The sequence below is a fragment of the Caloenas nicobarica genome, chromosome Z (assembly GCF_036013445.1).
Source record: "Caloenas nicobarica isolate bCalNic1 chromosome Z, bCalNic1.hap1, whole genome shotgun sequence".
NCBI lineage: Eukaryota > Metazoa > Chordata > Aves > Columbiformes > Columbidae > Caloenas > Caloenas nicobarica.
In genome coordinates, this window is record NC_088284.1 from 37,178,369 (window position 1) to 37,191,611 (window position 13,243).

Genomic DNA, 13,243 nt, shown 5'->3' on the forward strand with positions numbered 1-13,243 from the left:
GAAGACAAGGAAAAGGCTGAGGTACTAAATACCTTCTTTGCCTCAGTCTTTAACAGTAATACCAGTTGTGCTCCTGGTACACACCCCCCTGATCCAGGAGACAGAGATGGGGAGCAGAATGAAGCCCAAATAATCCAAGGGAAAACGGTGAGTGACCTGCTACACCACTTAGACACACGTAAGTCTATGGGGCCAGATGGGATCCATGCAAGGGGCACTGAGGCAGCTGGCAGAGGTGCTCACCAAGCCACTTTCAATTATTTATCTGCAGTCCTGACTAACCAGGGAGGTCCCAGTTGACTGGAAGGTAGTGAATGTGATGCTCATCTACAAGAGGGGTTGGAAGGTGAGGGGTCTGGAGCACAAGTCTGACGAGGAGCAGCTGAGGGAACTGGGGCTGTTCAGCCTGGAGAAAAGGAGGCTGAGGGGAGACCTGATCGCTGTCTATAACTACCTGAAAGGAGGTTGTAGCATGGAGGGTGTTGGTCTCTTCTCCCAAGTAGCAAGTGATAGGACAAGAGGAAATGGCCTCAAGTTGCACCAGGGGAGGTTTAGATTGGGTATGAGGAAAAATTTCTCCACGCAAAGGGTTGTCAGGCATTGGAACAGGCTGCCCAGGGAAGTGGTGGAGTCACCATCCCTGGAAGTGTAAAAGATGTGGAGATGAGGATCTTAGGGATGTGGTTTAGTGCTAGATTTATGTTATGGTTGGACTCAATGATCTTAAGGGTCTCTTTCAACCAAAATGATTCTATTACTCTATTATAAAAATATATTCCTAGAAATAAATGTATGTTGGTCAAGTAATGCTTGACTGACACTGTCTTTAATAATGACTTGAATTTCCCCTAAAGTGAGTTTCTTTCTGCATCACCAGCAATTTATTCTATAAAAGGCATCAAGAGAATCTGAGTATCTGTATATATACACCTAAACTTGGGGAAATATTTTTGTGCAGATTAAAAAAAAATAAATATTGCATGATTGGCCCAGTATCACTTGATGGAGTCATCAAAAGGGACAGGAATTCAATCTACCATCCTAACTTTAGTCCAGAAATTGAATCATCAGACCATTCTTTCTTATCTCATCATTTGTACTGACGAAAAAATGAGGAGTTATTAACTGGGAGCATTCTTCACACCAAACACTGTACAAGCAGAAAAAATAATGCATTTCCTGCCACAAAGGCATACAGCCCAATGCCAAACACACAAAACCAGAGGTACACAATTGAAGAAGCACCAGGAATGGTTCAGAACCTATACGAGAAACATCACTTTTTATTCCTGTTTGTTCACACCATATTCCCAGCTACATTTACTCATCACGTTTATTAACATAAAACTGTTTGGATAAAGTAATTTAAGTTACCAATTATTTGGACTTCATTGCTCTAGTAAGACTTCTAACAAAAAAAAAATTCTCAATATTCACAGTGATAGAGAAACAGTAATTTTCTAGAAAGTAAAAATAAAGAATATTTTGTTTTAAAAAGCTTCATTTTTTTTCAAAATAAAATATACATGACAGACAAAATGGGTTGGTCTACATTTACAAACAAGACCACTGTATGAAGATAACGGTGCGGAAATCTTAATCTGTAAAAGACTCTGGAGTCTAAATTTTCATGTATCTTTAGTGGTCTGCTGTTCTAGCAAACTTTTAAGGATCCTGAGATAAAGTCTCATAAGAATAAGCATTTCTTGTGAGATATTAGGTAACCCTAAACCTAAAAAAATACCAGATCCTTCTTGTTCTGGCATGAAGGAAAAATAAATGACTTGAATACAGGACTTGAGGGAATACGAAGTTCACCGATGACACAAATTGGGAGGAGCTGTCGACACTCTCAAGGGCAGAGGGGCCCTGCAGAAGGATCTGGACAAACTGGAGAACTGGGCAATCACCAACTGCATGAAGTTCAACAAGGGCAAGTCCCGGATTTTGCACCTGGGACACAGCAACCCTGGATGTACATCCAGACTGGGGACCGAGGTGCTGGAAAGCAGCTCTGCAGTGAGGTGTCTGGGGGTTCTGGTCAACAGCAAGTTGGACATGAGCCAACAGTGTCCCTGGCAGCCAAGAGGGCAACCGTGTCCTGGGTGCATCCAGCACAGCATGGCCAGCCGGGCAGGGAGGTGATTGTCCCGCTCTGCTCTGCACTGGTGCGGCCTCACCTGGAGCACTGTGTGCAGTTCTGGGCGCCGCAGGATAAAAAAGATATGAAGCTACTGGAGGGTATCCAGAAGATGGCTACAAAGCTGGTGAAGGGTTTGGAGTGGAAGCTGTATGAGGAGCAGCTAAAGTCACTTTGTTCACCCTGGAGAAGAGGAGACTGAGGGGAGACCTCATTGTGGTCTACAGCTTCCTGACAAGGGGAAGAGAAAGGGCAGGCGCCGATCTCTTGTCTCTGGTGACCAATGACAGAACCCGAAGGAATGGCAGGAAGACGTGTCAGGGGAGGTTTAGGTTGGACATTAGGAAAAGGTTCTTCCCCCAGAGGGTGCTGGAGCACTGGAACAGGCTCCCCAGGGAGGTGTCACGGCCCCAAGCCTGACAGTGTTCAAGAAGAGACTGGACAACACCCTCAGACACATGGTGTGAACTGTGGGGTTGTCATATGCAAGGACCGGAGTTGGACTCGATGATCCTTGTGGGTCCCTCCCAACTCAGGACATCCTATGATTCTATGATAAATTCTATGTGAACTTGATTTCAGTCTTGGAACTTTTACATTTTACAGAAATTACAGTTTGCTGCTTCTTATTACTAAGTATGAAGGCCACAACATTTGAACAGTCAAAACACAGACAAGTATGCCTTTGGTTTTTTTACCCCAAGAACTACCATGTGTAGTTATAAACTTCAGAGTATAGTACAAGTTACTGCAAGTAATTAAACATGGTAAAATGAATTGCTGACAGTCTTCTAATGCATTTCTGAGTAACTGTTAGGCACATGCTTGTATACAATCTTCACAAAAGATAACAAATGGTGAGTTGCTGTGAATTAACTTGCTTCAAAAGAAGAGGTTAAAGGAAATCACGACCGATGAAAGGGGGAAGAGGCCATGATTCTAAGGTCCATGAGAAAGGGTGGCTAGTGCAATGACTACTTGGACAACAGAAGGTTATCAGCTCTTTCACAGAATCAGTCTTTGTGACTCCTAATACAGAGATGTCTGCAATGCCAGACTTTATATAGCTGAACCATTCTCTCCCTTCGATCTACATTTTGCATTGAATTGTGTGTCACAATTAGTTAGGGAAGGAAACCACAGAGAAGAAAGTTGAAAAACCAGCAAGTTCATTATACTTGCCAAATATGAATGGTGCAATTTGCACCTTTAAGCACCACAGTGAAATAATCCAGAATTTGCTTTTATGTATTTGTACACAAATGAAGTTCTACAAAGTTTTGGCACCTGTTATTAGTAAAATGAAACCAAGGGGAATTACCACTCCAGTTCACAAGAAGCACATGCAGAAGTAGTTACTTCTTATTTTCTCACCTTTATATAATCGCAACAGACACTGTAATTTCTCTAAGTACATGTTATACACATAGACAACAAAACGGTTGTGATAAAACCATGGGGCTATTAATTCAGAAAATCATAAGATCTTTCAATGTCTTCTTGGCAAATTGTTTCTCTGAAAAAATTATTCTGTTCTCTGCCTGAGTGCATTTAGAATTTTGCCAGCAGCCTACCCTACCTATTTAGCTTACTTCACCTTACTCTAACTTAAGCTTGTTAGCAGCAAGAGAACTTTCCCAGAAGTTCTGTAACACCTTCTTAAGCAACAGGGTTAACCAGACATCCACAGACAATCCTGAGTTTGCTCTGCCTTCACCCAGGACTGGCTGACAACGTTTGTACAGCTGAATTTGTGCCGGGCATCACCACTGCTGATAAACCTCCATAATGCAGTCATACAGCTTCCAGATCAGAGCCAGTTATTATCCAGGCACATTAAACTTGGGTCTGACAGAGTAGGTCTACATAGACAAAGCCCTACATAGCCTTTATGTACACACCTGACAATTGAAGGATATCTGTTCTCCTAAATACTTACAACCATATGAATTTTCAGAAAAGCCCTACTAAATTGTTAACTTTAAAACTTAAAGCAGCTTTCCTAGTTACAAACAAAATTAGAAATGTTTCCTTACGTAGCAAAATTTTGTGTTGAGTAAACTTGGTGAGACAAACAGAACCTACTTTTATTGAAAGGGCTTATTTTTTTAAATGGTGAATGTTACAAAAATATCTTAGGAAGCCGGCTATTTAACATCTCTGGAAATAAATGGTAATAATGCAAATTGTTGCTCTGTTATTGTGGGGGGAATACTTTTTATAACTAGCAAGCAACTGATCTTTCCATTTACAGGTTCCACACAATTAGATTATACTTCCAAATGGGTGTAACATGATCTGCATACAGAATTGTACATCCTCATCATGAATGCAAAACGACTCTTGGTGAGAGCAAACGACTTCCAGATATGCATATGAATTACATTTTACTTGAATACCTTGTTTGCAAAGATTTTTCTTTGATACGTGGTTTCTGGTTAAAGAAACTTAACCATAGTAGCTGGATTTTATTTTGAACTTAAAAGCATGAAAAAGCCAGCATGATAGATATAAAATAAAGCAGTTGTAAATACATGTTTGTTTGAAGCTAAAATGGTAATAAAATTAAGCAAATAATAATTTTTTAAAAATTAAGAAATTGTCTACATCTGCCTACTCACAAGTCTTCTTTTAAACATGCAGAGGGTACTTTTTGCTGTGTAGTTATTTCCTATGTTCTGATTCCTATTTTTGTATTTGAAAGGCTAACTAAATGCTGTAACTAAGGTATCACTGTGTTTACACACAGTTGCAAGATACAACTATCAATAATTTAACAAAAATGCAGGAAATTTTTTTTCCCTTCTAATAATGAAAGACAAACTATACCTGTGCTCGCTTCTCCATGTCCTGACAAGTACCTAGTTGTTCCTCCATTGCAGCTCTGATTTGCCTTGCCTCATACTCCAGCTGCCTTCTGGTCATATCTGTTTGTAAGGAGAACTGAAATTGAAGTACAGAGAAGGCATTTTAGTAAATACTGTTCATGAGAACTATGCATTTCTCTGAACAAAAGCAGAACAATTACTTTTCCACACCAAAGTTCATAAACAAACAAAACACAATTATAGATCCTTAAAATATGACTGCATTATTAAAAATAAGAACACATACTGTTGTTAAACCAACATACTACCACCAAGTTTGTCAAATGACTAAATATATTACATAAACATTGTGACAGTGTAATTCATTACATGACTGGAACATCTGGCTACTAAGATCCATCAGCGTACAAACAACTGTTATGCATGCCATCTGAATCAGTATTTTCAAAAATATTCAGAGATATCAAACTACTGCACATAGTGATGGTTTTCATACTACTGCTATCTACCCTATTTTTAACTCTCCTGTGGAAAAAGCAAAAGTGTTCAATTCATGCACAACACGGCTTAAGGGAAGACACTACAACTGACATGTTTTTCAAGAGAGGAGCAAAGCACTTCACTGGTTTTGAACAATTACTCAGTTTACAAATAAATGAGTCTCCAAGAGCGGTTCTTCCAGAAGACTTCACCAAGGTCAATTCAGAGAGTCAAAAAGAGACAATCATCTATCTACAAATATGTGAAAAGCTACTAAAAAGAATGGGAACTGTCCTTCTGTTGTGGCTGAAGTAAATAGCAGTGAATATAAATTACCATGGAAGAGCTCTAGTGTAGATGTTAAGTAAGACATTCTAATCATAAGAAGAGATAAGTTAACTGATTACCTATGAAACTGGGTAGACAATCTTAAAACCTACAACAGAGTGACACAGATACAGCTGACAGTGCCTTTGGGGAGGGACTGCCCTTCCTCAAGATCCTTTTCAGACCTTCTCTCCTTGCTTCTGGGGTTCTGATAAGCTCAGTCATCATTCAGTGTTAGATTTGCTCAAGTCCAGCTGCTTCACTGCAGTCACAGAAATGTTTCCACTGTCTGTTTCCATTTCCAGGAGGCAGACTATTCCTGATCAGGTACGACTCTGTACAGATGGGCAGCCAGGATTTAACCAACACTGTATGTGTCAAGGAATGCACTGCAAATATATTCAAGCTGCTGAGGTCTGACAACAGGAAAATCTGTGTTATCTGGGATATAAGACATCTTCGTTAGTCCAAATAATTGTGACTTGACTGTAAATAGTTTGGAGATGTCAAGGTAAAAGCATGGAGCAACAACACCTACGCAGGCTATAGAACAAGTTTACTTGCTGTTATGAATTGACAGCTCCTGTTTAAGTTGCCTCTCAGGCTAATGTTGCTCTCAAAACTAAAATAATCCATTAAATAACAGAATGGATGGAGAAAAGACCTTTGGGGACAGAGTTATAGAAGCAGTGTACTGACATGTAATTCATTTGTCATAACTTTTCAGTGCTTCTCTCTATCACTGACATTTATACTGACAGGTATGAATTTTAATGTGCAAAATCACATATAAAAAATGCATGATTTAGGCTAAAGTTGGCTTTACATAGTGAATAAAAATGTTTTAAATTAAAATTATAGTAGAGAACATCACCAAATTCACAAAATATACACAGCATCTAAACAATGGCCATAGCACCAGATACATGACCAAGCATACTGAAGGTACTTACATTTTCAGTAAGTGGGAGACTATCAATCCTTTTAGTCAGGTTCTGAAGTTGGGCATAATACCAGTCCTTTTCTTTCTCTTCCTTCTCAAGCTCCGCAAGCAAAAGAGATCTATTAAAAACAGAAGCAGGAAATGTCTCACTAGATAAAGACCTCATTACCATATGTGGGTATAGAAACAAGCATTGATATCCATAAAAAAGGTTAAATGAAAAACAAAGTTTGAAGAGGGCACTAAGCAGACATTTGAAAAGGTGGGTGCAGTTCCCTGGTCCCAATTAAACGACCTTTCCACTCCTCTCTGCTAATCAAGTCACTAGCTTCTTGTATATCAGGACCACATCTATAGAAGAGGAAAATACCTACACTTCCCTACCAAACCATTTTGAAACCTAAAGCTGAGGTATTTTGTGAAAGCAAAAAAGCTATTAGTCCTGTGCTGACTTGCATCCTGCTTCTTTTAAACACTATGCTTTGTACAATGCATCAAACTACATTTAAGAAAAGGCCTGAATGTTATAGGAGCATGTATGTCCCCGAATAACGTTACTGAGTTGAATTATCTCATCCATCTTCACAGTGTCTCCTTCCTAACTTTGTCACCTTTACCAAAACTATGGGTAACACACACAAAATCAAGGCATTTCTATGAGTATTAAAAATACTTCAAAGAGTATTTTCCATCAAATGTTACAGACAGGATACATTTGCAATTGCTTAAAACATTTAAATGGGTGCCATAAGCATATTCTGTTCCTGAATAGTATACGAGGAAAATTAATATATTCAGAAGAAAAAATCTACTAAAAAAATTTTACATACTATTTTATCAATCCTGCATGGACTGCATTTACATAGTTGTAAACTTTATCAATATATATGTAGTGTTTACTGTTACAACACTTTCAAAAGGTATTAACATTTTTAGGCAAAATCTGGCTAGTAGGGGTATAAAGAAAACCCATTCTTGGTCGGGTTTTTTTTGTTGTTGTCGTTGGTTTTGGTGGGGTTTTTGTTATTGGTTGGTTGGTTTGGTTTTGTTTTTTTAAACACAAGTTTATTCGTTTCTTATAAATGTGTTTTGCGAGCACTCTTCTGCCTTCTGACAATTTAATACTGCTCATTAGCATTCATGGAAATGTCAAAATTAAGACTTAACAAGAGAAGAGAAAGCTGCATACAAGCTTCCCCAGTATTAGTCCCTATCATTTAACTTCTGCATCCTTCTCTCTAAACTCAGGGTGTGGACTTTCTGAGCAAGAGCTAAATGAACCTTTATCAAGCACACAAACACATTATGGATAATTACTGGAAGTTGTTAAAGAACAAAGACACAGCATACAACAAAAAATACAAACTTCCCTTGACTACTTTGATAATGCATCCTAATGGTTATTTGAGATCAAGATACTCAAATATGCATAGGAGAGAACTTCATGTAAAGAATTCAACAATACGTGTTTTAAAAGATCTGTTCAACTTAGTTCTTGCTTTAAAAAGGTTTCAAACTAGTTCTGATGACTTAACTTTTATACTCCATACCCAATACAAGTGACCTGACCAGTGTTCAAATGGAAAATTGACAGGATCTCTCATTACAATTGCAAGAGACTGAAAAATTACACACATTTAAGATTGCTAAATGTTTTTAAACATGAATAGAATGACATAAATTTCCAGATTTGATTCAACAGTTATGTTGAAACAGAATTATTTTAAGAATGTCAGGACTACACATTGAGTCATTTACTGGGCAGCTTTAACATCAGCAAAGTTTACAATCAAAACTGATGAAAAGAAGCAACAAATGACAATTACCATACCACGGCAGGTAAGTGTAACAGGATTACAGGAAAACAGTAATTCCTCAGCTACAGGGACGGGGCTGGCAAGAATTCCTTAAGTCCTTTAGACAGACTGAAGGAAAAGCTAATAGATGGTGCTCAGGGAAGCCTGTGAGGAAAGTAAATATTTTTGGCCTCCCACCTGCCCCTCCTGTTAACACATACCCTGGGTGCCTGATCACCGCCCATGCAGGCATTCCGCAAGACTCCCCCTTTTTTCCACCTTGAGTGCTCATGCGTCAGTTGTGTCCAGTTTGTGAAATCAAATTTGCAAAAGCATAATTAATGCAATCCTTATAAAAAGTATTTTTACCATATGAGGATTTGCAAACGTAAAAGGACTAATTCTGCCTCTGGATGTCAAAGAACTGGTAGTAGAAACCAGAGGGATTACTTTCGGCTAAGTGAACATGTGACTAAGATTCTCTTGTGAAATGTAGGGTATTCAGTTTGTGAGACACTGTGTCATTCAATCTGTTTTGACATGCACAGTTGATGCTAGAAGCAAGAAGAGAACGTAGGAACCATCAGTGCTCCATAAACAACATAACGTATGACCTGAGGGCAACTCCTTTAATTTAATAGTGTCATTTTTGCTTACGAGTAATGCTTTATTTGAGATTACTAGTTTTGTATCACTGTTCCATGAGAATTCAGGTTTTAACAATGTGTTAAGGTCTCTCAGCAGAAACCTTGAAGGGTTGGTACAACTGCAGCAGGTTGCACTTCTATTTCCTTGAAAATAAGCAGCAAGTCTCTGTAGATGTGTCTGATAAGCTGCTCCCCACCCTTAACATGACTAGCAGACACTATAGCAAACAGAAGTATAGCTCCTTCTCAGCTTTATGGAACTTCTTGAGCTTAGGAGGGCATTTAAGGTAGAAGAGCTGTTATTGATCACGGGAAAAAATTGATGGAATAACTGAGCTGGGTTTTTCCACCTTTTTATACCCCAAAATTTATATCAGCACTTTCGCAGTGCCAGAGGAAATTCTGTTCTCTCTCATACACTGTCAAGTCCAGTGAGAATGCAACAAGGCAGAAGCAGCACATTTTTGGAACCTTATGAGTCAACAAAAAGTCTACCATTTGCACTGCTTTTCTGAAGGGTGGTTGTTTTGAAAGACTTCTCTAATGTGGTATTTTTGAAGCTCCCTACAATAGGTGAAGCTGAATGAATGTAGAAAATTGGTTTATTCTTTTGGAAATCTTGTCTGCATAATTCTGCCAATGTTATTCCCAGTTAAAAGGGAGAAGGGAAACAAACAGTATGCTACTGTACTTGCATCATGTGAATTACAAAGATAATTAATATTTTCACTTCTGTTGGGAAGTGAATAAAATCTTGAAAATAAAACACTGCTGATAGATGCTATAAAGACTTAGGTAAGTCACACAGTCAAAGGGATATAAGAGACAGAGAAAATGCTCAAAATCAACATTAAGGAAATAAAACAAGGAGTGGCGTAAACCAGAAGGAATAAACAAGGCATACAAACATTTTCAGAAACGATTTATGATAAGATTGTCATCTCAGTTCACAAAGGTGAGATTACTAAATTTACTAAATCGCAAATGGTAAACCAACACAAAAAGTGACCTGCAGCGTCCTCTGAAAAGTTCTGTTGTTGGTACAGTGTCTTACCACATACACCCACAAATGGCCAGAGAGAAAGCAGGAGATATTTAACAAATAATACATTCTAAATTGGTAACCTAAAACCACACACCCCCTACTTTTTCTTCTTTTTTTGGACTTTGAAGTTAGAGAACTAAGCAAGTGAGAAACAGGCAAATTTATCTTCATTCTGGTAAGTGAACCAGCTGATTAATTTTCTTACCCTCAGAAGATCACTTCTAGCTAAGCTTAAGTAATTTTTTCAATACAAATGAAATCTAGCATTTTTTCTTGTTTTGAAGTTGTTTACACTAACAAACATATAGTGAATTAGTTTATTAATAAACATCTCATGAATTTGCCAATGCCCTACACATCCCCTGAAACAGCATAAAGAATATGGCAGTTTGGATTATCCACCATTTCACTAACAATGAAGCCAGATGTGACCTGGTCATGCCTATACAGATCATCTTCACAGCACAAATCTCTACCCCATCAGCTGCGACAGTAACACTGCCTAAAGCTTACCTGAAATAAAAACATCCTTATCCCCTTTTTTCAGCGTTACTTGGAACGAAGACGAGTTCACTGCCTACACTGTCTTTATCGCTGAGGGCAACATCTAAAGAACTTATCACCTTAGAATCCAGGAGAGTGGGAAAGAATCACAGATCATAAATCAGATTTGCTAACCACCCTGAAGAACTTCAGCTGCTATAAATTAATACTCCTTGTTCCAAGTGACCTGGAGTTCAGTTGAACCGTAACTGAAAGTCCTAACCATACTTAAGATTTTAGTATCACGTGGTAAAAAACAGCACTGGAAGAATACAAACAAGTACACTGTTTTGTCCAGATGGAAAATGGCAGACATTAGATTCTTTAAGACTGGGATGAGTGGCTAGGAAGACTCTCAAATTCCTAAATATTCTTATACAGCCTCTCAGGCATCCAGGTTTTACGCAACAGAACAAATGCAATTAGCGACCTGACTACGAAAATGAAAAAAATGAGTGGCTGCTAGAGGAGGCTCAATATGGACCCATGGGAAGCTACTTTCATTCTACTGATAGGACCAAACGAAAGGGACCTAGACATAGTAACTTGGAGGAAAAGTGTAGTCCTTTCTGCTCTTGACTGCCAACATTTTACTGTAGGAAAGGCCCTTTAGAGGAGAGGTTTCTGAAGGGCTGCCCACAAACCACTTAGTACCCACCAAACTTTTGTATTATGTTTCCAAAGTGGATTTTTTTGCTTGTTAATGACTACTAGGCAGAAAAATACTGTGTTGCTGTTATTTTTTGTTTTGCAGCCCCCAGCTTGACATCCTATTCATTAAGTAGCTGTCAATGTCTGAATCTCTATGAAAACTTGTCTGACAGGCAGGCCTCTGAAAACATCTGAGGTTTTAGTCAGGTTCATTTTAAGATATAAAGATGTCTTCAGTGGAAACAGCTGCATGTCTCTTACTTTGCATTTCCTTTGCAAGTGATTGATAAAGTGCTGCATATCTGTATTACGGTCTGAAAGTGTGTGCTTCCTATTAAATGGACACCACTGCCTCCAAGAAAAGAAATTTCACTATTTTGTCAACACAAAACATCACATGGGAACAACATATTGAACACAGAGTAAATAACTTTGTTTAGCTGACATTTTTGCTGAGACACCAGCATCACTAGGTAAACGTCTGATAACAGTAAATAACTAATCAACCAGCTACAGTAGTTATAAACATTTGCAAAAAAGAGAAAGAGACTGCACCATCACATTGTAAAGAGTTTCACCACTGAACAACAGTAGTGATGAGGTATAGAGGTGTTTGGGATGCGCTCCTCCCGCTGTCTAAATATATTTCAGATGCTGACAATCTGCTGATCAAAATAAAATAACCTTCAGCAACAAAGAGTAACAATGAAATGCACATACGATGAAGCAGTAGGAACTGCATAATGTGTTTTAAACTTTTTTTTCTGTGCATCTAAATATAACACAAATTCGTGGCTTCCTTACCAATCAAGATAAACATACCAGTGATGAAAGCCATATGCATTATAGCTACATACTAGGTATGTCAGTAAACTTACATGTTAAAATTATAAGTCAATCTATACTCGATGAATAAACAAAGAAAATTACCTCTCTTTTTCTAGCTCTTCTAAATAACCAGTGCTTTCTCTGCTTCCATTCATAAATCCTCTTCGTGGAAATGATCCCATGGGAACAGGACTGCACTCTCCTGAACGGCTTGACACAGATCCTTCCCGGCTCCCATACGAACGCACAGACACCTTTGGCCTTAACTTCACTCCAGGGAAGTTGGTACTTTCCAGGTTCAGTTCTGGATAAGAAAAAGCAAACACTTTCAAAATTGAAGTTCAGCAGCACAAATTTAAAAGATAACTTCTATCTTAGTTTCTTATTTCCTGAACAACTCCATGACTTTATGATCGAAACATTTTGCATTGGAATCCACTGAAAAACACAATGTGAACAAAATCAGTCTCAATGGTACACTTGGGAGAACACTAGTCGTCTGAGTAGAGAGCCAAACTGCAATCCTGACAATCAGAACAGCATCTCCACCCAAGCCTGCCTGTCTCTTTCCCAGAGGACTTAAGAAATGGGTAAAGCTTCGCATAAATGTCATACCGATTGTTCTCGTAGCCCACTTCCTAATAGCTGCTTCTTCAGAGATTCTGCAGATGCTTCACTGTCACATAAATGATGACAACTCTGTTTACCACAGGGCCCTTAAACAGAGACATTCCCTATGATATTTCTGGTCCAGTGGCAGGGATAATGGATGTATACATGGAGTATCAGTGGTCTGGTCTTGCTTTGCGCATCCCATATAATGGGATGGCGCACATTCCAACACATGCTCTAGGGAAAGGGGGCATCAATTTGCAGCATGACAGATACAATTCCAGTAATATGACACGGAGGAGGCAGTGCATCCGAACAAGTGTCGAAAATTGGTGGAACTAATCCATCATTAATTTAAACAAATGTATTTTTTCTGAAGAACTGAAAGAAATGCAAGTTAAAT

At 38.6% G+C, this 13,243-nt stretch overlaps 1 protein-coding gene across 8 annotated transcripts in view; it reads right to left on the reverse strand.

Moving 5' to 3' along the window:
* Positions 1 to 13,243, reverse strand: part of APC (APC regulator of WNT signaling pathway) — a 108,385-nt gene that overhangs the window by 43,209 nt on the left and 51,933 nt on the right. For all 8 annotated transcript variants that reach the window (XM_065657543.1, XM_065657547.1, XM_065657548.1 and 5 more), the window contains exons 4-6: positions 12,331 to 12,532; positions 6,729 to 6,837; positions 4,970 to 5,083 (exon numbers count right to left, since the gene is read on the reverse strand). In XM_065657543.1, coding sequence (XP_065513615.1) covers positions 4,970 to 5,083; positions 6,729 to 6,837; positions 12,331 to 12,532 — 425 coding nt within the window. The remainder of the gene's footprint in view (positions 1 to 4,969; positions 5,084 to 6,728; positions 6,838 to 12,330; positions 12,533 to 13,243) is intronic.